General features: G+C 51.8%; 1 protein-coding gene across 3 annotated transcripts in view; it reads left to right on the top strand.

Annotated features, from left to right (window-relative positions):
* The window catches only part of CD151 (CD151 molecule (Raph blood group)), a 28,634-nt gene extending 13,120 nt beyond the window's left edge, over positions 1–15,514 (top strand). For all 3 annotated transcript variants that reach the window (XM_084521112.1, XM_084521114.1, XM_084521113.1), the window contains 7 exons: positions 3,598–3,701; positions 4,568–4,759; positions 8,668–8,742; positions 10,915–11,019; positions 11,888–12,043; positions 13,569–13,655; positions 14,452–15,514. In XM_084521112.1, the coding sequence (XP_084377238.1) occupies positions 3,618–3,701; positions 4,568–4,759; positions 8,668–8,742; positions 10,915–11,019; positions 11,888–12,043; positions 13,569–13,655; positions 14,452–14,511 (759 nt within the window). In that variant the 5' untranslated portion in view covers positions 3,598–3,617 and the 3' untranslated portion in view covers positions 14,512–15,514. The remainder of the gene's footprint in view (positions 1–3,597; positions 3,702–4,567; positions 4,760–8,667; positions 8,743–10,914; positions 11,020–11,887; positions 12,044–13,568; positions 13,656–14,451) is intronic.
* The last annotated feature ends 6,453 nt before the right edge of the window (positions 15,515–21,967 follow it).

Raw genomic sequence — 21,967 nt, 5'->3', positions numbered from 1 at the left:
GCAGAGCTGAGATGGAGGTGCGTGCCTGCATATGCCGTTGGGTCTGCGAGTAAAAATGCAGTGCCCTGGCGTGGGATGGCAGAGCAAGCCCTGCCGCTGCGATTCGGGGTGTCTCAGAGCAGCCAAACAGCCGCTTGTGCGGTGCTTGTGCTGCACGGAGCTCAGCACCCAGAGCTGGAGGCGATGTGCGCAGCTTCTGGTGCGTTCCTGTTGTCCTAAGGATGAACTGTCGGCCTTACTGTCGGGTCAGTAAGGGAGAGCCCAAGGAAATCAGGCCGTGGAGGGGTTTAACTTTCAAAGTGCCCCCTCCTCATCTAAAAGAGGGGGAGTGAGAGAGCGGTTGTGGGGTTTAGCTGCCCAGCACGGTAAAACCACCACAATGGCAGAGCAGAGAATTGCATTCGAGCTGTTCAGCCCCGAGGTTTTTGAGCTAATCCTCTCTCTGTTTTATGTGTGGTTTCTGGCACTCTGAGTTTTTTCCTTGTGTTTTTTTTTTTTCCTCCCACTTTTGTGCATTTTGTTTTAGAGCATTATTTCCCATTGACACTGACGTTGAGATGTGTGAGCACAGTAGGAACTTGCTCTTGATTTCTGGCAAATAAACGTCAAAGTACCTCTTGTTGTTGTGTGACTAAATTACACTGCGTTCTTTCCCCTGATTTCTTTTTAAATGTAGCTTCCTGATGAAGCTACTGTCTATTGGATTGGAGCAAATGGACTTTGCTGTGGAAGTGCTTTTGGTCTGTTAGCCACTTTTTCAATTAGACAAACATTTCCTGTTATCAAGCTCATGTCTAATTAATATGTTTTTATGCATCTGTAAATACACCCCTGTGGCAAGCCTCACCATTTTCTGTTCACTGGAGAGCTCGTTGGTAATGATCTGGGTGATTCAGCACGGACCTTTGCCTCCGCGTTTTGAAACAGAGCGCAGCTGTGCGTGTTAATTAACGCTGCTTGCTCTTGTCTGCTTTCGAGAGTGCTCCACATCACTTCTGAGGGTCTGTTATCAGGACGGCTGAGGCCAGGAGACCCTGCCCATGCCTCTGAGCGCTGCACAGGGCCTGGAGGACCCCTGAGATTACCAAGGTGCTGTGCTTTTTGGGGACACGTCTCAGCACCCAGTGTCACCTGGAGAGCACGGTGAGGGAGCAGCTCGCTGGGTGAGTCAATGAGCTTGCAAGGGGGCAGCCAGAGCCAGCAGCTCTGCTCGGGGCTGGGAGGGATAGACCAAACAGGAGGCAGCCCTGGTTGCTCTCTGATCCATGGTGCCATCCCCGCGTGAATCACTGCACCCTGTAAGCCTGCCGCTGTTCCCTGCCAGCGTGCTGGAAGCAGATCGATCCTCTCCTCGCAGCAGCTGAAAGGCACCGTGTGCAGTGCTCGGTGGAGCAGGACCCACAGTGTGGAGGCGAATTTCAGGCTGGCTGTCATCTGCCTGCAAGCATAACCCGAGCTGTCAGCCTGCCCAGTCCTCGCCCCGAGCGAGATGCTGCTCGGTCGGGTGTCTGAGGTCTCAGATCAGGAAGAGGTGCAAGTTCCTTACTAGGGCCCAGCACCTGCTGTGTGATGATACATGAAAATACCTGTGCTGGCTTCTTTTTGGGGGGGTGTATACTTTGAGGGGTACCTGTTTGGGGCTGTGCAGGTGTGCGTTGCTGTGGGAGCTTGTCTGGCTGCTGCCGTTCCTGTTCCGTGGCTAAAGGAGCCTCTGGGAGCTGTAAATCTGTCGCCTTTCATGAACAAGGCAGCGTCTCATTGAGCACTACAAGTCCGTTCAGAGCACACGGTGCCACCAGCATCCATTCCTTCCCCCTGCCCCAGGCTTCTGTGCTGCAACGCGGTCATTAATCAACGTGGTAATTAACGGGAGCGTTGCTGGAGTTCCTGATCCTTGCAGAGGACCGGGAGTTATGTGCCTTGCTGCGTGCCACCAGCTCAGAGCTGCTCTCTTCACCAGTGAAGCCCTTTCTGCTGCCAGCTGGTTTGTCAGACACCGTCCTGGAGAAAAATGTTTGCCTGGGGAGGGCGAGGGGGCACAGGTGGGGCCACCGGGCACATTCTCAGCCTCACGCCCCTGCTAGCTTCAGTAGTTTCTAAAGCACAGACCTGCCTGGGGTTTCTGAGTGAGCTGGAGTGAAGCAAAAGGACCCAATCTCCTGCAGAGAAAATACAATTGTGCTGCAGAATTGGCAGCTGCTCCTCCCAGCAGCCAGATGTTAGGAACGCGGCAGGGGGCTCCAGCTGAGCCCGGCTCTGTGCCTGCCTGCTCCCAGGGAGCTGTCTGGTCCAGGACAGCCTTTCACTGATAAGGGTGCAGGGTCTTCAAAAAGAGAGAAAGCAACATGTTGGTATCGTTCCCTGCTGGCTGGGAGGGGAGGAAGAGGATGGTTTTTTGGTTTGAACGCAGCTCTTGGGAAGGGAGAGGTGGTGAGGATTCGCTTGTATTTCTTCAAACTTCACAGAGCTGACAGGGATGCTCTGGGTGGTGCCTTTGTCCTGGCTGCCCACTCAGGCAGTGGGGAGCTTTGCTTTTTTATTTATTTGTTTTTGCATCGACAGGAGACAGCGACGTGATGTGGAGCTGTGCTTGCTGCAGCCCTCCTTATGCGAAACCAGCTCAGAGCACAGCAGCTCCCTAACGCTTTGCTGGGGACTGACCCACCACGGACGCGGGGTGGTTTGGTACCTGCGGGGGTGTTTTGTGCTGTCAGCTCCCCTGAGGCCGGTGGCTGTGTTGCTGCCTCTTTAGCAGCCAGGAGCAGTACCCTAGGAGACCGCTGGCTGCTGGGCAGGGCTGTGAGAAACGAGCAGGGTGAGGATGGGGATTTGTTACCCCAGCATAGTGCCGGGGTTCAGGGAGGATGGGGCGTTTGGGTGGGTATCAAGAACATTCCCAGTTACAGTCGTAAAGATTAAAAATACCCAGAGCTTAGAGGGGGATCTATTTAAGGCAATTATAACGAGCGTCCATGAGGAAAGGAAATTCTTTGGAGACGGATTATTCCGTAAATGCCAAAGGCAGAGTTTCTGTGCCCCCCTTCAGAAGTAGCAGTGCGATGCCGCAGCCAGCCCGGTGCTGGGTGACAGCTCTGGATTTCATTCACTGTGAGTAGGAGGAGGTGAGCATGGACTACAGTGAACTTCCTTACAGTAACCGTGATCAGAATTGCTAAAGACCCAGCCGTGGTTTTGGCTTGGTCTCAGCAAGTGCTGGGTTTGCACCACAGTAGGTCCGATCCTGCCCCCACAAGTATTAATCTTAAGCAAAATGAATCTCCAGAAGTGACAGCAGAACGGGGAGACAGAAGGAGGAGGACGGCAGCACAGGAAGGCCACATGCTGGTACCATCTGCCTCTCTTTCACACTCTGTGCGGGCTCGTGCTGTGTGGGTCACTCGGATGGATGCAAGAGCTCTTCATCTGAGTGAGCACTGCCCAGCAGCCCTGGAGTCACTGGAATGGCTCGCTCGCCGTGTTAGTTCAGCTGAAGGCTGGGAGTGTGAGGTCTGTGCAGAAGGAGAATAACGCTGCCCTTTTGGGAGGAGGGGCACGATGACTGACTGGCTTCTCAAACTTTTTTTTTTGTCTTTCCAGGAGCTATCTAAGCCAGAAAGATGCGTGAGTACACTGAAAAGAAGGAAACATGCGGGACCATCTGTCTCAAGTACTTGCTCTTCATCTTCAACTTCTTTTTCTGGGTAAGAAGCTTCAGCCTGTTTCAGAGGCGCTGCAGTTTTGGTGGCAAGAGTGCAGAATCATTGGCTTTGAAGTCTTTGGCAAAAAGCTCTGGCATCAGTGGAACCCACACTTCTTTTGGAGGGATGAAATCCCATCCCTTGGGGTTGCCAGCCCAAGCTGCATAAGTTGTGGAGTGACACCGGGGCCTCTGACTGTTCATAGGTCTCCTTACAAAGTATGGAAAATAATGCCTGAAAAATACCATCTCCCTGCTGTCTTCTCAGCTAGCTAGCGTTTGTAGAATGGGCTGAGCTCACCAGAAGGGACATAAAACCCTCCAAAAACATGACGCTTGCAAAGAGAGAAAAGAACTGCTACCAGTTGGGTTGGTTTCTCCGTCTTCACTCCCTGCAAGGGTCAGAGTTTAACCAGCTGGGCTCAAAGCTCCTTGCCTGCTTACAGCGTAGATGTATAATGTATGAAAGAGCTGTGGGGCACAGCTGTCATTTAGTGGAGGTCAATATTGTTCCTTGCTGAGCAGTGGAAAGCTTGCTGGTAGGTTGCACCCGGAAAGCTGTGTCACCTTTTCATGTTTGGCCAGAACAGTGTAGCTCTGATTGGGAAGGTCTGTGCATGGGCAAGTGCTCCAGGTAGCTTGCACCTCCTCCTCCTGCCTGGGGTGCACAACTGGCCTCCCTGAAGCTCTGCCCTTGCCAGGGCACTGCTTGCCATCCCAGGGAGACCTCTGGGGGTCCTTCCTTTGGGGTGGGTTGTCTTTGGCTCAGCTTGCAGAGCTGGGGCACGTTCTGATATCTCCGTCGCTTCTGGAGGCGAGGAAGTTCATGCGCTGGATGCCCCTCATTCTCTTGCCTCTGTTTTTACCCAGCTGGCTGGTGGGGCGGTGATGGCAGTGGGCACCTGGACCCTGGCTGAGAAGAGTGACTACATCAGCTTGCTCTCCTCCAGCACGTATTCAGCAACAGCTTATATTCTGGTGGTGGCAGGGGTGGTTGTGATGGTTACCGGCATCCTTGGCTGCTGCGCCACCTTCAAAGAGCGTCGGAATCTGCTCAGAGTGGTAAGTTTTGCTTTTGGGGGCTGGGGTGAAAGGTTCTCCTTGTTTTCTCTTGAACAATGCTGTGAGGGTGAGGAAACATCTTGGTCATGTTCTTCACTAACCCTATTTGTTTGTCCTAGAGCAAATGCCACTCAGGTTTCCAGCTCCTAATGGCACTGCTGCCTTTGTCACAGGTGGCGGGGCCTACTGCCAGAGCCTTTCCTTTCGTCAAACCAAGGAATGCATTTACCACTATGTGCTCCAGGAGTACAAAGCCACGATGTCTATACTGTATGTGAGAAAGTCTGTCTGGATTTGGCCAATTTCAAATAGTGTGGCTTTTGTCTCTTCCTTCTTCCCTGCCTGTCCCATATTCTCTTCCCATTTTCCAAAAGAAAAGGGAAGTATGAGGGACCTGTAAGAAAACTGACTTTAATGACACTGGGCTCAAACAAAATTAACATCTTTTTTTCATTGGGTTGCCAAAAATAAGAAAGTATTCATTGAAAATTTTCTGTAGTGGCAAAAAAAAAACCCACGTTTTTATTTTCACTTCCTCAAAAAAATCATAACGGTTTGATAATCTGGTTCTTTTTTATGCCCTTCCTTGTGTTACTTCCTTGGCTCCCTGCTCACCCACCTACACAAAGTTTTTACCAGCCCTAGGGTTTCTGTTCTGCTTCCTTCCTCACAAATCTCCTCAGTCTGGAGTGTGCAGCACTCTTTAGTAGCTGAGCTACGGTGGTGAGCACAGTGACTGAAGTAACAGTTGGTGACTCTGGTTTCACAGTAATGAGCGGGTGCTGCAGTAACCCTTCACCAGCTCCTTCAGCTGTGCACGTCCATGTTCACCTGACCATCCCATTTCCCCTCTGTAGTTTGGAAGAGGAGCAGAAAGAAGAGCCATGAGAAATCCTGACACTTGTACCACTGCTCTGAAGGCTCAATAATCCCTGTGAGAGGCACAGTAGAGCCAGGAATGGAAAATAGAACATGGAGAAGGACACAGGGAGTGCTTTGCTGGTGCTTGTTCGTTGGGCTCCTGGTCTGCAGCAGTCCATTTTGGCCTTTTGCTTACTTTCCATGCCAGAGATTCCCCTTTGTCTTTTTTTTTTTTGCCTCAGCCAGAAGCTACAGATGAAAATCCGGTGGGGTTTTCTTTGTTATTCTGCCCCAGAAAACTAATACTTGTCTCTCGAGAACAAAAGGTCACTCTGAGTCCTCACACCACAGCCTTTCAGAGTGGCTGGTCGCGACAGGCCTATTGTCTCTGACAGGCCCATTGTCTCCTGGTGCTCGCGCTCTGCTCTGGTTGCCAGTGAGTAATGTGCACAAGAATTAGGGCCGTGCTTGCCAGGGCTGGGTGAGCCTGGCTGGGGGCCTGTGCCAGCTCTGAGCTCAGACAGCAGTCCTGACAGCCTCACGCTCAGCGCCCCGGGGGCTGTGCCAGCCTGTCCCAATTTCTCTCGGTACCAGCAGCCCGTGTCAATACGGGAGGGAGAGCTGTAAGTGGCTCTCCTCTCCCCAGTGCCTCCTCAGTGCTTTTAAAATCAATTGACAGCTCTGGCTGCTGTTTGGGAAGGAAATGTGTGTCTGGTTGTTGGTTCATTGTTCTGCTGGAGCCTCAGCAGCCTGGGATTTTGTTAGCTGCCTTTCTACCCAACTCAGAGTTTTAAGGGCTCACTTAAAACTTTCTGGAGGATTTCGTTACTCATCACTCGCAGCTGTGCTACATCTTTGTCATTGCTCATTTTTCTTCCCTGTGTCCCTCCTCAGCCAGGTGCTGCCTTGAGGCTCGGGCAGCAGATGTGGTGTTTCTCACGCTGATGTTTTCCAGGTGGCAGAGGCAGCAGTGATCTTCAGGCCTGCTCAGACTTCAGCTCAGATGCCAAATCTGCTGCCCTGCACTCAAGAGAGCCATTTCAACAGTCTTGGCTAGGCAAAAACCAGGTTCCAGCCATGTCTACCACAGGCCTTTGGGCAATCCCCCATCCCTTCCTGGCTTCCCAGCTTCTTGGGGAGGGAGCGGGGCATGTCCCTGCAGCAGAGCAGGCGTACCTCTCCTCTCAGAGCAGCCCTTGGCAAGGAAAGCCCTGTGATTCCTGGTGAAGAGCAGGGCGAGCAGCCCTGTGCTGTGTGTGTGTCCCCGGAGTGAAAGCTGCTGCTCCCTTATGTCAGCATGACACGGTGTAATAGATACCTGAAAGGGGCCCCAGGGGAGAGACGGGGCTGAGATAAGGCTAATGATGCGGCGTATCAGCAGAGGCAGGTTGGATGCGTGGGTGGCAGATGCACTGCCCTCCCTCACAAGGGTTTACAGGGGCCTCATGACTCAAATTCCCTAAGGCCCGCTGGATATGCGTTTGTTCCCATCCAGGGGAAGCCCGCAGGATGAGCTGAGCTGTGGTGCCGGCTCGGCTCCACCTGAATGCCACTGACATGACGACACGGCGTGGGGAGGAATATCTGAAAGAAGCTTTGCAGTTCATTGGTGGTGCTCAGCACCCTGCCGCCCTCCTTCCGTGGCAGAGGGATGATGTCAGGGCAGGAGGGCATAACCGTGGCCCAACAAAAGAAAGGAGGCCTTTGTGACAAAGCACCCCGATCCTTTCTTGCCCCTTCCAGCCTCCTGTGAGCGCCGGGAGCAGCCCTGAGCTGTCCCACAGGCTGCGGGGTGACTCATTGCCCTGGTATGAATGGGTACCTTGTACAAGGCTATGCGGAGACTTCCAGTGCTCAGCCGGGGCAGAGCGGGGCTGGGGAGTGAAAGCTCGAGATTGTGTGCTCAGATTAAAGCCTGGCCTGCAGATAAAACCCAGCTGGCCTTCCTCTGCAGCTGCGGAATCCCAGCAGGGGTGAAAGAGGAAACCTGAGCTGCGTTTGTGCCTGTGTCTGTTGTTTCACTCCCTCAAAGGAGCTCGGAAATACCTGCCTCCACCAGGCGAAGAGGGCGCGCAGTGCGGAGAGTAACCCTTGTGTGACAGAAATCCACCTTGCTGTGAGCAGCACTTGGCTGCCTTTCTGTCTGCTGGGGAGAGACGGTTTCACGCCTAGCCACACTTACAGGGGGCTGTTTGCTTCACCCCTTGGGAAGAGCCATTTCCTAAGCTCAGGGGTAAAACAAAATGGGAGATGTGTTGTTTGGTCTGTCCTGAGCGGGACAAGTCTTGCAGGGACTTCACACGAGGTCCTCGTTATGGCTGGAACTGGTGCCCCTTTAGCTTCATCTACAAAATGATGAATTTAGTGGCAGCCATAGAACAGCCTGGATCTGTAAAGTAACTGCCTTGTTCTAGTATAAATCCATCCACTTCGATAGTGCACTTCAGCCGGTGCTTGAGTCCCACAGAGGTCACTTGGAACACAAATCCGTGGTTTAAGCTTGTGCTTACTTGGTCTGCTCTGTCCTTGGTGAAATGGGCCCTTTGTTGGCTTACTGAATCACCATTGTAACGTGTGTTTCTCCATAGTAACTTAATGAAGTGCCCTAAACAGTATCAAAACAAGCAGAAGTTCCAGATTTTTTTGTACTGATGTCTGAAGCAGATATTTTCTGTGACATTGAATGTATTCAGCAGGTTATCCAGCAACCACACTCTTCTGTCCAGTGATCTTATCTCAGTTGCCTGCACTTTTCCATTCTCTGCATCCCTCTGGCTGTGCGAGTTCAACCCGTGCTTGCTTCTGCTTGTCTTCAGTTACTGTGTGTTTGGTTTCCTTTTCTCAGTTTTCTTTGGTTTTCTTTTCACCTGTAGGATTGTTGCCTTTCCACCATGTTGAGGTCCTAGTCCCAACCGGTGCCTTTGAGAGCTCCTGCAGAAAAGTACCAACAAAGACGGTGTCGTGCATTTTGCCAGCTAGTGATAAGCCAGTTCCAAGCTTCTCTTCATGTTCTGTTCTAACGTCCTGCTTCTCCTGTTGTTTTACAGTACTTCATATTGTTGCTGTGCATCTTTCTCCTGGAGATCATTGCTGGAATCCTGGCTTATATCTACTACCAGCAGGTGAGTGGGCACAGGTCATGGAGCCTCAAACCAGGGACAGAAAACAGCTGATCATTGTCACATTTCTCCAGCCAGAATTGGGCTTGGAGGCTTGGGACCTAGGGTCTGACTGAGGTTCATCTTTCTGCCTGTCTGTACTCACTCACCACCCCACACAAAATAAGATCTTGGGTTATTTACTGCTTCTGACACAGTAGTCATGGTTATACCTGGGAGGCTGCTCGGCCTTGCTGCTCAGCTCCTTCCTGAGCTGGCAGAGGTGGTCCAGCTGCTAGGTCCTTTCGGGTCATGAAGTTTTGGAGAGCTTTACTGCACCAGCCCAGCTGAGGGGCTGGGGAACAGCATGGACTCCCAGCAGCTGCACTTCTGACTTGGCAGCGTTGCAGTTGCAGAAGCTTAAATCATCGGTTTGGTTTCAAAGGGGGTTTAGCCACCAGGACACAAGCAGCCTGGGAAATTGCTCTCATGTCTGGAAATTGATTGGAAAGGGTGAATTAGGATTGTTGTCAAGTGGCTGTCTGAAAAGCAGCTGGACATCCCATCCTACTGGCTTCGCTGTTAGGCTCCTTGCCTTTTTATTTTGGTGCTTTGCGTCACAAAATGGGCACTGGCACTTTGTGAGAAGCAAAAGAGAGCTGTAGGTTTGCTTGTTCGATGGTAACCAAGAGGGAGCAGTGGAGCAGGTGTACGTATTTAACTGGGAAAGATCAATCCTGGGAGCATGGCAGGAAGCCAGGGCCTATCTGTGCTAGGTCACTAGGTTCATGTATGCCAAAGGATGAAGAGGAGCTGATTCTCCTTGTTAGGCTGAAATAAGGGATGACATATTCAGAGCTGTTGCCTTGAGTGCTTTAATTCACTCAGGGGCATCTCTGATCAATAGCTGTACTTTCCCCTTGCCCTCTGGCTGACAAATGCCTCTTTTTTCCTGGTTGCAGGCTGCTTGCTGTTTGCCACTGTTTTTATTTTAGCCCTTGCTTTGGTATCTAAGGCTTGCGTTTGTGTGTGTCTAAACTCCCTTTCTTTTGTTGTTTCTGTTCCATGCTGCAGTTCTTCCCTGTGAGCCTGCAGGTAACCACTTTTCTCCCAAGTAATAATTCTGCTAATGGACTCTCCTCTTTATTTGCTTCTGATGCCTTCCAGCTGCTAAACCTCTCGCTTTCTCTTTATTACATTAAGTCCTTTGCACTTCTGTAGAGCTTCCCAGCCCAGGATCTCAAAGCATTTTGCAAATGTTAATGAATGAAGCCTCATATCATCTCTGTGAGGTAGGTGTTGTCCCCACTTGACACATGGGGTTGGAAAAAACAGTGTATCCAAAGGAAAATAAACTGCAGACTGTATTTTGCCCAGTTCAGCATAACGAGATGCCTGACCTTTCATTTACTACTTACCGTATAGAACAAAAGGTGTATAGAGAAGCTATCTCTGTAAAGAAGAATTTAGCTAGATTAAGAGCCTCCACAGGAAGAAATGTTTGAATCCAATCCCCTGAACATGCCAGTGGTTTATGACAAGAGTGTTTTAATAAATGATGCACTTAAAAAAAAATAAATCAGACTTCATCTGTCTGGCTTTACAAATTTGTCACCGTTATCAAGCAATGCCTTGGAATACTCTTGCAATCACATCCTTAATCCCCTCCCGTGCCATCCTTTTTGATGTCGATGCGAGAGCTATTCGGACTGTATGGCTTCAGTCCAGTGTGCCCAGGACTCTTTCTTCCTGCTCCTGAATAGACAGATTGGGTTTTAGTATTTTGTCACAAGCTTCAGAGACAGAAGGCTGCATGTGGATCTCATGGACATGTTTGTATTCAAGCAGGCACAGTTTTGTGTTCTGTTCTGATGCAAGCATGTCTTGGCAATCTCTTGCATATGCGAGGTGAGGACCTGTGTGGTGATGTGTAGCACAGGCTGAAATTTGTCCCAGAGGCACTTCCTTCCAGTCACAAAAATGGAGGCATGGTCTTTAATCAACTGGAAATAAGCTCACGTGCCTGCTGGAAACCAGTCCAGTCCGACCTGTGAGGATGACCTCGAAGGAAGCTGTAGCTTCTGTGAGGCTTTCTGTTCTCCTGGAGCAGAGGCAATGAAACGTGCAGGGCTCTGGGTCTCTCTGGGGGTGCTGAGCTTGCCTGGTGATCTTATCCCACTTGTCTCTTCTGTCCAGCTGAGTATGGAGCTGAAGCAAAACCTGAAGAACACCATGACCCAGAAGTACCGCAAGGAGGGAGAAGAGAGCGTTACCGGCGCAGTGGACAAACTGCAGCAGGAGGTGGGTATTGCTGGGGCTGGGGAGAATTGCAGGGCTTCAAACCAAACCCACAAAAAGCGTTGTGAGCTCTTGGTACCCAGCATACAGGCTGCTGCCTCTGCCTGAAGACAGGCTGGGTGCGGAGCAGGGCCTGGGCTGCACTACCAGCAGAATTGCATGGGGGAACCTCTGAATCGGACCCCCAGCAGGGTGTAAGTTATACCTGAATTGCTCCCAGAGTGAACTGGAGCTGCCAAGTCACTCTGACAGCTGTTTCGCCTTCCCACATTAAAGCTTTGGAAAAATTGCTGACATTTTTCATTAAGCTCTTCAGTACCCCAGAGAGCAAGATGTAATGAAAGAAGAGCATTCCTGCTGCTGTTGCTAGCTGTGCCTGGCTCAGGGCTGGCTCAGGGTAGGGCTGTCACAGGTCTGACAGGCTTTTTTGCAGAAAGGGTGCTTGTGGGCAGGCACGGGTGCAGCAGTTTCAAAGTGTGGGGCTGCTGTGCACGATGCCCTGTGACCAGGTGCGTGTGCGACAGTGACTGGTAATTAAACTTGCCCTGTTACCACTGCTGGCACTCTCCAGCTGGGTAGTTAGGAGCTGAGGCAGCTGCAGGTGCCCTCTGGTTGCATCCCAGCAGTAACAAAAAGTCACAGCTACTGAAAGAGGGATGCAGCTGCTATTAATGGCCATTTGGGCAATTTTTAAAACAAAGGTTGCTGATAATTACAGCAGTCTAGAAGAACCCATGCCAGTGAGATTGTTGGAGGCTCCAGCAAAGTCTCCTACGAAGGAGGATGAAGCCCAGGGCTTGATGTGGGGAGGCTGGAGGGAGGAGGAGGCTGCGGTGCTCGTGGGCTCAGCCTGTCCTCTGTGTGCTGGCAGTTCAAGTGCTGTGGGAGCAACAACTACACGGACTGGGCTGACAGCGTGTGGATCAGGTCCTCCGAGGCCAGTGGACGGAAAGTCCCAGACAGCTGCTGTAAGACAATAACCGACCTGTGTGGCCGAAGGGACCATCCTTCCAACATCTACAAAGAGGTAAAAATCAAAAGGGGCTTCAGAGCCTCCTGTCACAAAGTACGCGAAGGTGGTGGGCTGGAAGTGAGGGCGCTGGGTTGATGCTCCACGTTGGTGATTTATTTCTCTAGTTGAGCATTCAGCCTTCCAGGCTCAGTCTGAAAAGTTTCAGGGAAGAGAAAAAATAAAATAGAGGAGTCAGAGTGTCTGGGTTCCTGCATGCAGGCTGCTCTTACAGAAATGTGTCTTCATGGCTGCCAGCGTGGGATCAGAGCCAATGGCCAGTAAATATGGCATGGGATAAATGGTCTGCATTTCACAGGCGGGGCTGTGGGCTGGGCAAGGAAGATATTTCAAATCTGTCTCAGGACTGCTTTGGCTTTTGCAGGGAACCTAATTTGTAAGAGAGGATTGCAAAGGCAGCAGAACAGAGACTTTGGGAATTGGGAAAGAAAGCAAAGAGATGTTCTGCACTGCTTTATTAGATAAAGAGAAAAATAGTAGATTTTATATTGGTTATTACAGAGTATGCTGGGGACGGGGGATTGGGAGAGGTTGTTGCTTCTGGCAGGAGTCCTGGGTTTGAGCCCTCCATTTGGTACAGCTGCTACTTGGGCAGGGGCAAACGGAGATAGTTCTGCTCCCTGAACGTGACAAGGCCAGTTCCAGTGGTCTCCGGTCAGGACTGAAAAGAGGCTGGAGCTGGGCAGGAGGGGCTTGTTTCTCTTCCAGAAGAAGCAAATTGAATCCCAGAGGAGCTGAGTAGCTGCTCCCTACAGCTGAGGAGGGCTGTGGGTGAAGAGATGGCCCCTTCAGAGCAGGTATTTCTTCTCAGAGTCTGTGCTTTGAGCATGGCTCGGAAGTTAGGAGGGTGAACAACATCTGCCACTAAGCCAGGCAGCTCAGCGTCTAAGTCAGAGCTCAGAGCGGATTTTATTTTGGGGTAGTAGAAGAGGGTCAGATCAGGACGCAGGAGCAATTGTTTTGGATCAGGGCAGCTGGGGCTGACTCTCGACCTAATACAGGCATGGGAAATGGGAGGCCTTTGCCACCCCTCCCCAGAGAGCTGCATGCTCGCTCCTTCCCTTTCTGCATGTGTGTAGGTGTCTGTGTTCAGTGTAAACTCCTGGGGCTGGAGGGCCCCCAGCACCCTTGGGGCACTGCTGCAGCCTACACAATAAATCCCCCGATGTTACCATGGAAAACCTGCCTCATTAGATTAAACAGTTTAATTATTTAAAGGGAACTCTTCCAGAAAATTCTCTTACTGCTTTATTTTTTGCCTTATGACAACAAAAACTTGGGCCTGAAACTGGGAGGGTAAGATCATGCTGCCAGCCAAGGGCGCAAGTGAAAGGCCGAGGCAGGCAGTGCCTGGCTTTCCAGCTCCACGCTAAAACTCAGGGCTCTCAGAAGTAGCAGTGGGAGGAATTGGGGTGCTCACAGACACTGCTTTTCAGGGGCTGCAACTGCTGTCTTAAAGGGAGACAGACAAGGTTAAATTAAAGATGATTTTCCCTGTCCCTCCTTCTCCCTCCCCTTGCAGAGCGGTTGTATTACCAAGCTGGAAAACTTCATTCAAGAGCATCTGAAAATCATCGGTGCAGTAGGGATCAGCATTGCTTGTGTGCAGGTAAAAGGATCACGTGTTTTGGGGTTGCTGGGCTGAGGTTAAAGGAACCCTGGAACTGAGGGATGGAGAAAAAATAAAATTGAACATTTCAGGTTTTCCTTGCCTGGCAAAAAGAAGTTGCCATGTAAGAAGTTGCCAGGTACTTCAGTGACCCCCAAGATTCACTACCTCCAAAGCAAGAGCCTCTTCTGCCTGTCCGTGATACTTCTGGCTCTGGGGAGACAGATTTCTGCTCCAGGCCTGTGAGAAATGTAGTGCTGGCCGTGGCTGGTGCTTTGGCAGCCTGAGAGAGACCTCTTGTGGGGATGTGCCATGATTGCCCGTGCAGCTAAAGAGCTGGAGGAGCTCCCTACCCCCGTTCATTAGCTCTTGTTAAGTAACCCAAAGTTCCTCCCCTGGCTTTGTGGTACTGAGGAGTGGCACTGAGGGTCGGCGAACGATCAGGGAGAAGGAGAAGGACAAGGGGGGTAGGACATGGATGCTGCCACTCTGTTTTAGGGGGGGAAGGCAGCCAGAATATTCTGTACTTCCAGATGCAGATGTGTCTGGGAGCTGCTCGTCTTCCTTTCTGTCCTGGCAAGTAGCCAAATTACATTCTAGAGAAGCTGCTGGTGATTAATTATGAGGATTAGCACCGATTATGTTCTCTCCTGTTCATTGCAAGCTGGAGAGCTGTATCCCCAGGCCAGAGCTAGTTTGCCACTCCAGTCTGGGGCCAGACTGTTTGCAAGTTGCTGCCTCCACTACATCCATTCTGTTTTCTCATGTGTTCCTCTCTCCTCCTTCTACCCTGTAGATCTTTGGGATGATTTTCACCTGCTGCTTGTACAGGAGTTTGAAGCCGGAACCATATTAATAGCTGTGGGAACTCCGTCAGCTCCCCCTCTGCCACTCCCTTAGTGCCTGCCAACCTCACTACCCTCCACCATCACCACAGAAGAGTCTGCAACCTGAGGACTTGGCTCTACCCTTAAATGCCTCTCCAACAGCCTTACCTGCCCCTTCAGGGGAAGGTCGCCCTCCTCGTTGTGTAAAGGCAGCCGGGAGTTCAGCGAGGCCTCTTCATTGGCAAGAAGCAAGAGCTGTGGGTCTTCTGCTGGAAGCTTTAGCAACAGTCCCTTGATTATAACTACAAAGCAAGATTTATCTAGGGCCATTTCTCCCGGGGCTCTTCCTGAGCATACACGAAGGTATCGGGATGCTACGCAAGAGTCACAATTTACTCTCTGAGAAGTGGCTCAGCAGCACCGGGCATTGACTGTGAGGACAGATGATGTTCCTGCGCTGGGCTGGAGCCAGAGCTGAGTCTCTCATGCAGCAGAGATTTCTCTCTCCCGCTCTGCGTGTGCACTGAAGTCCTAACACAGCTGGTCTCCCTATGAGAGGATGCATGCCTGGTAGCTTGCTGCAGGAACTGTGCTCTCTGCTGCTCGGGAACACAACTTGGTGCGGCTGAAATCTTGTCACGACTCCAATGCTGCCACAACGTGGGTGCCTTAGGATTTCTCAGCAATCCTTCCTTCTCTTCCTTGAAGCTTCCCTGCAACACAGTGCCATCGGGAACCACGAGAAGCCTGCTGCCTCCTTGGGTTCTAGATCAAAGACATTTGGCTACTTTCTAATTCTTTTAGGTCTGGTCTGGTTTAGGTAGTGGCTTCCAGTGTGAATGAGAAAACTCTCGGTTGTTTCTTGCCTACCCCCTGCTGAGGTTTGGTGAAGAGCTGGTCTGCCTGTGGAGCCGAGGTGTCTCCCTACCACTTGGCCTGTTTGGTTCCTGCAAAGACCTTACCACATCTCTTGCATGTTGAGGCACACCCCGGGCTCGACAGTCTAATTAAAACCTCCAGGCTTGTTCTCTCTTGGGTGGGAAATGAATATATACAAATGTTGTAGCAGCCTCCAAGGAGCTCATTAATCAGATGAGGGTTTTCTGGCTTTAATGAGATCTAGAAGCCAGCTTTCCAGACCATCCCAGCAGTAACCATTAGAGTCAGCTTCACCCAGTCGCCCCAGTGCATTTGGTAAATAGTGCTGGGTTTAACTGTCTGATTAATTAAATAGATTTAATTAACTATTATTTCTGCACTGGGATCCTGGATACATACAGGACACTGACATGACTGTTGCCATTGACTTAGTGCCACTGTCATGCCAGCCTGAATTCATAGGATCTTCTGTGTCTCTCCTGTCCCAGGGGGTTGGGTTGTTTTCTTCCTAATTGTCCTGGAAAGGGTTCTCATCGGGAATCTTGTTTTCACCATCCCAGTAGGCCTGGTACAACCCTGAAGCAGAAAGGGCTGCACGGATTTGAGGTTTCTAGGCACTGAAGACAAGCCCTTTTATGAGCTAAGTAATTTATTCACTCTCCTGGCCTTTTGGTGGTGCCCTGTCCCTTGGCAGCAGGCAGTTAACACCTGCAAAGTCACCCAGAGCCCTAAAGGGGCTTGCAGCGTTGTGGGGGTTTTGATTCACAGAGCAGAAATCCAGGACTGGCTCCTGCCGGGGGGGGGGTGTGTGTGTGCAAAGGGTGACAAGTTAAAATTCTGAGCAGGTAAATCTGAAACTCCCCCATCAACATCGGCACCGTGAAATAATCCTTAACACTAATGCAAAAAGAGAGGCGGAGGAGCTGAGCTGGATCCTTGGTCCCACAGCAGCAGGAAAGAGGGGAAAGAAATCTAAATTATTGTGTAATGATCTAAAGGAGAAACCTCTAAATTATTTCTTGTTTTATATTCAGGTTCCTGACAAGTATTGACTACTAACTACGAGGAAAATATTGAGCATGTTGCTTGAAGCAATATTTCTAGTTTCTTAAGCATATCTTCTTAGCTGCCTTTGCCTGTTCCCTTGAAATACGTTGTACAGGGTTGGGAGAGGCCGGGAAGAATGAGATAGGAACAGCAAGTTGGCTTGTGTCCACTGAGTCGTTTTATACTTTTTCTCTGTGTAATAATATTCATTGCTTTTTTTTTTTTTTTTTTTTTAACCCAGTTTAAGTTGCTGGCCAATAGGAAAATAAAGCTTACGATTCTGTACTTACACTGTGTAGCAAAATGAAGGGGACAACATGAGCTGTGTGGGTTTTGTGGGTTCCTCAGTTCCTCCAGGACCTGGCTGCGGGATGAACGAGGTCGCGTGTGTGGGTGCGCTGTGCTCCGTGCTGCTGGGTGCTGGGCGTTTGCCCTCCGTGCTGTGGTGTTGTCTGCACCCACCCTGCACCACGGATGTGTGAAAAAGGGAGCAGAGCTGCCCTGTGCTGTCCTTTGGGTTGTCGGGTTGAGCATTGCCCACAGCAGCTGCACCCAGCCAGGTGGGAATGCCTGCCTGCAGCTGATGGGCACGGCCACTCGGTGGCTCTCGGGCCTCAGCTCTGCCTGCTGAGATCTCCGCTCCCGTAATTCAGGTGGCTCTGATCCAAGCTGCTTCCCTTGGTGTCGCCAAGCCCTGTGCCACCGAGCCTCGTGCTTGCCTTCATCCTCCAAGCCTCAGCCGTGCTGCTGCTGGCCCCTGGCTAGCTGGCAGAGCCCGGCTGAATGCACTGGGCTGGAAGCAGGAACCGCTGCGTTTCCCCCAAGGGGAACTGAAGCCCCCCGTCTGCAGGGCTGTTGTGGGGTGGCACCTGGGAAGGCCGTAGCACGGTGTCTTTCGGCACAAAGCAGTTGCTTGAAAGCCATTTCGTTCTTGTGTGAGTTGCCTTCTGCAGTGCCTGGTGGAGCTGCAGCCACCGTTTCACAGCCTCCCCCCGGGCTGTGCAGCCTTGGGCCCTTGGGTGCTGCCACCTCTTGGGGCACCAGCCCCAGTTTCTCTTTCCTTCCCCCCAGCCCTGGAGATTTGGGCTGCACAACTTCACTGCTCACAGCAGTTAGCTCAGCTGACGCTCTGCTCTCTCAGTGCCGTGTGGGGGCCAGTGCAATGTGCTGAGGATAAAGAGGAAAACAGATACAACCACAATTTCTGTGAAGGTCCTGCTTAGGAGCAGTCACTCCATTTCTGCAGACTTTCAAGAAAGCCTGAGTATTTTGTGCTCCCCTGCAGGGCTGCATCTAACCCCACACCAGTTCACAAACATGCCCTTTCTGTTTCTCCCACTTAACGGGGAGCAATCTTCCCCCAGCAAGGTCTTGGTGCCCTGTTCTCTTGCTGTTTCAAGAGCTTCCCTTTGGTGGGGAGTGTTGTAATGTCCTCATTTCCCTGCTGGGCTCAGGCTGACCGAGGCTGCAGTGGTGGAGAGAGGGAGCAGAGGACAGTCAGCGATGATACTCTCCATCACAGGATGTGACAGATGCACTGTGCTTGGGAAATGGCACAGGGGACCGGATCATCTTCCCTTCCCTGCCGTGAACGCACTAAACCACGCTCCTTGCTGGGAAGCCGTGGGTTTGTTCCCCTTCTTCCCTGCTCGCTTCCTCCACCGAGCGGCTCCCGCAGCAGAACGAAACGAGCCTGGTGGTGCAGCCCTGCTTCAGTCGCCCTCGGTGCAGGAAGGACCTCACAGTCCTGAGAGCTCTCATGCCAGTGTTGAGCTCGCTGCTGAGTGCCTGCTCCCCAAAACCCAGGGCTCCCAACGCCCCCCTTTGCCTGGGGGCCACAGGAGGCTGTGATCTCCCATCCCGCTTTTAAACCATGGCAGCACATCCCCTGTCCCGCGTGGGGCTGCTCTGTGCTGCCGTGGTGGCGGTGCCTGCACCCCTGGGAGAAGACGCCGGCTGCTCCGCACCCCTGGGAGCCCTGCTGCTGTCACAGCAGTGACAAGAGATGCCTCGAGTGATGTGATGCTGAACCGAGGCATGGGTGTGCCGAAAAAGCCAGGGCAGAGGCTGGAGAGGAGGCAGCAACAGGGAGGGGATTTATGTGGTGCCTCTGGAAAAGTTAAACTCCTCGCGGGGAGGGCGATGCTCTCAAATGAGCTGTAATCACACAGACAACAGGGACGCCAGTGCCCAACAAATCCGCTGAGTGAATCGCTCAGGCACAGCAGCTCGGGAAGTGTGCTGGGTATTTGGAGTCCTCGCTGCAAAGGCAGCTTGCTTTCCTGGCTGCCTGCCTCAGCCCAAAGGGTGCTGCTCGTGCAGAGGCCATGGGGACCAGCAGCTCTCTGGCTTACAGCTCCCCCCCACAGGAAAGGAGCTGCTGGGCATCAGGTGTTTCCAGGTTTTTTTCTTGTCTTTTTCACCTGGGCAGCTGCAGGCTGAGTGCCCCCATCCTCACACCACCCACAGGGACACAGGCTTCTACTTGTCTCAGAAATGCTGCAGCACCTTTCAGGATGAGCCCAGGAGCCCAGCACAGTGCAAACGTGCTGGGTCCTTCCAGAGAGAGCCAGGGCCCTCTCCCATCCCAGCAGAGAGATGTCCCTTGGTGTCTCCACGTCACCCTCAGAGGCTTTGTGAGCTCCCCAGCCTGGGATTAGCTCGGGACCAAGGCAGCCTTGTTAACCTGGAGATGCCCCATTACTGTTCAGCTGCTTCCTCTGCAAACAAATTAGCCTGCCCCTGCCTAATTGCACCTCGCTGATGACAGGAGGTGGTTGCATCCATGCTACTGTCCCCTGCTGTCCTCCCGGCACATATCTCAGCTGCGATAAAACCTCCTTTCTCCTCAGGGAGCTGCCTGGTTAATCCTCCTGTAACCTTCCCGCACGGCCTTTATTGCCTGGTTGTTTCCCTCACGTTGCTTTATACACTTTGATTTCTTGCTGCCTGTTTGGGGATGCAGCACTCCATGCATTAGGAAATGATGACCCAAAATATGAGGCCACCGGGCTAAGCTCTTGTGACGGGGACTGCAATGGCTGGCAGCGCTCTGGGAGGGTGCCAGCTCTGTCCCTCCGAAATAGCAGCTGACGTGGTGACAAAGTGACATCTGAAGGGCTGGAGAGGGGGCCCTGCGCTCCCCAGCCCCGCAGAGGTGTTGCTCCAAGGGCACATGGAGCAAACCCCGAGCGTCTGCAGCCTCTGCTCTCAGCTCTTCCTTCTCCCACACGTCACTCCTCTGTTAGCGGCACGCTTGCCGAGCACTGACAGGCATTATTTGATATTTATCTAAATTAAATCTTGTTCCATTTAAACGCCCAGCTTTCTGCGATATCCCAGGCTAATTCCTGGTTTGTCCTTCCTTGTGTTTTCCATCGCTCCTGCTCCGTCCCGATCCACAAACGTGATCAATATTATAATTTATTTCCTTTTCCCCCTCTCACCTCTCCCACCGCTCTCTTCCAGAACTTTAATGAAAGTTTTTAATAGCGTTCAATTCAAGGCTGACCTGCTGTTTCCTTTGCCTAATGCCTCGTGCTCTGCTGATGGGCTCATGAATGATTCAGCTGTTTGGTGTCTATCTGGCAGCTGTGACAGAACTGCTGAAAAAAAATAAAAAACACATTACTGAGGTTGGCCGGATCTCCAAATTGAACATTCCTGAGCCCCAGAACAGGAACCTGAGCCCTAAAACACAGGTAGCAAAGAAGGCTGTGTATGTATGAAATACAGTTTTCAACCCCCAAAAACCAGGAAAAAAAAACAGGAGCTCGGCATTAATTCCCCACCTTGCATGGAGGTGCAAGATGCAAGCCCCCTTCCAGACAGCACTGAGCTCTGCGGAAAAATCCACTCGTTAATTCCTATCGGTGTTTCTTTTCCCCCTGTGCACAAGCAGAGCTCATCATTTTTCCTTCTCCTCGTCCCCTCAGATTGAAAACTTCCTTTTGCTGCCTGCACAAGCTGTGCTGAGCCGCACGCAGCCGCGGTTCAGCCGCACCACTTAAGAGCTGCCGTAATCGAAGCAGCAATAAACATATTGCTCCAGAGCAGTTAATGACCCCATGAAGCTGCTGAACTCCGGTGACACTCCTCTTCTGAAGCCATCAATGGGAAACGCAAATCCATGCCGAACTGCTGCCTCTGCTTTAGCATCAGCAATTTCTTCTATTTTTGCTCCATTGCGTAAGCTGTAGCTTCAAATAAACTCGATCCCGCTACTGCAGGCAGAGGCTTCTGGAATGAGAACACAAATAAATTCTGTTCTCCATGCACCACTGGAGATGCTCTTGGCTCGCTGATTTAGGATTCAGAGCCCTTCCTGGGTCCACGGGTGCTGTGAGCTCCTGGGGGGGCCGTAGTGCCACAGCAGCAGGGGAGCCAGGCGCAGGAGCTAGGCTAGAGGAGGAACATGTAGGATTTAGGCAGTCTGGTGTGTCCTTAGGGAAACAGCAGGAAGGAGATGGCTCCTGTTCCACTTGTGGGGAGCCAGCTCGGAACAGGGGCACTTTGCTGGCCAGCTTTTAGTGCTGCTTCTCCCAGGAAAGGGTCCTGGGGGCAGACGGGAGCCAGGAGTGCAGCCCTCGAGCCCTCGGCTCCTCCACCTGCCCCATGCACAGACCCTGCAGGCATGGGGCTGGCTACAATTAAGGCAATTATGCCTTTATTAAACCTAATTGAGCTAATGGCTTTTTTCCAGCCTACATCCCTGCTCACAGATAACCTTGTGAGCCAGGCTCTGATCTCCCTTGGAAGCCTTGTATGAGGCAAACACTCACCTCTCATTTCCTCCAGCTAGTTAATCCTGCCCCCAGCCCTGGCAGGGCGGCCGGAGATGTTCCCAATTGCCCTTAACAAAGCCAGTTGGCACACAAGGGTTATTTGAAGGCCAGAAGAGGCTCCTGGGAGGGAAGGTCTGGCATTTTGGGGGCCTCTGCTTGAGCTGGGGGGCATGTGAGAGAGGCATAAAGGCTGAAGTACCACAAGGACTACTTGGTAATGACCTATAAGGATGAGCGAGGAGAGATGTGGGCCACTGCCCGCACTTACAGGAGTCAGGCGTGCATGCGCTTGCTCTGTCTCCTCAAGCAGCTAGAAAAGCACAAGCCTCCTTTTTTCAGATGGCATTTAGGGAAAAAATAGATGGGAAAGGTCTGGGAAAGTGGACTTAGAAAGGGCAAATGGAAAAAGCGACGCTGTGCAGAGGGGACCCTTGCTGTGAACATCCAGCACCAGCAGTCGGGGTGCCAGGAGGAGCTGTGCTTCAGTACCAACCCCAGCTCGACCCCCTCATATGCTGTCAATATCTCCTTTTTGGCTGGAGCGTAGCAGGCCTCAGATCCTCTGCATCTCCAAAACCCCAGGGATTGAACCCAAGCCCCCTCATTGTTTCTTCTTGGATATAAGGGTGACTGATAGTGGCATGGGTTGGCGCTCAGGTTCAGCCTCAGAGCCCGCTGTGAGATCCAGGTGCCTCCTCTTCCCCTTGAGGGTGCTGAGCAGCACTGAACAGGGCTCAATAGACACGAGCCAAGCCCCAGCATGTTGCAGTGACTT

This window comes from Aythya ferina (assembly GCF_964211825.1).
Source record: "Aythya ferina genome assembly, chromosome: 5".
NCBI lineage: Eukaryota > Metazoa > Chordata > Aves > Anseriformes > Anatidae > Aythya > Aythya ferina.
The sequence above is the reverse complement of the archived record's forward strand: the minus strand, read 5'-3'. Positions and strand labels throughout refer to the sequence as shown.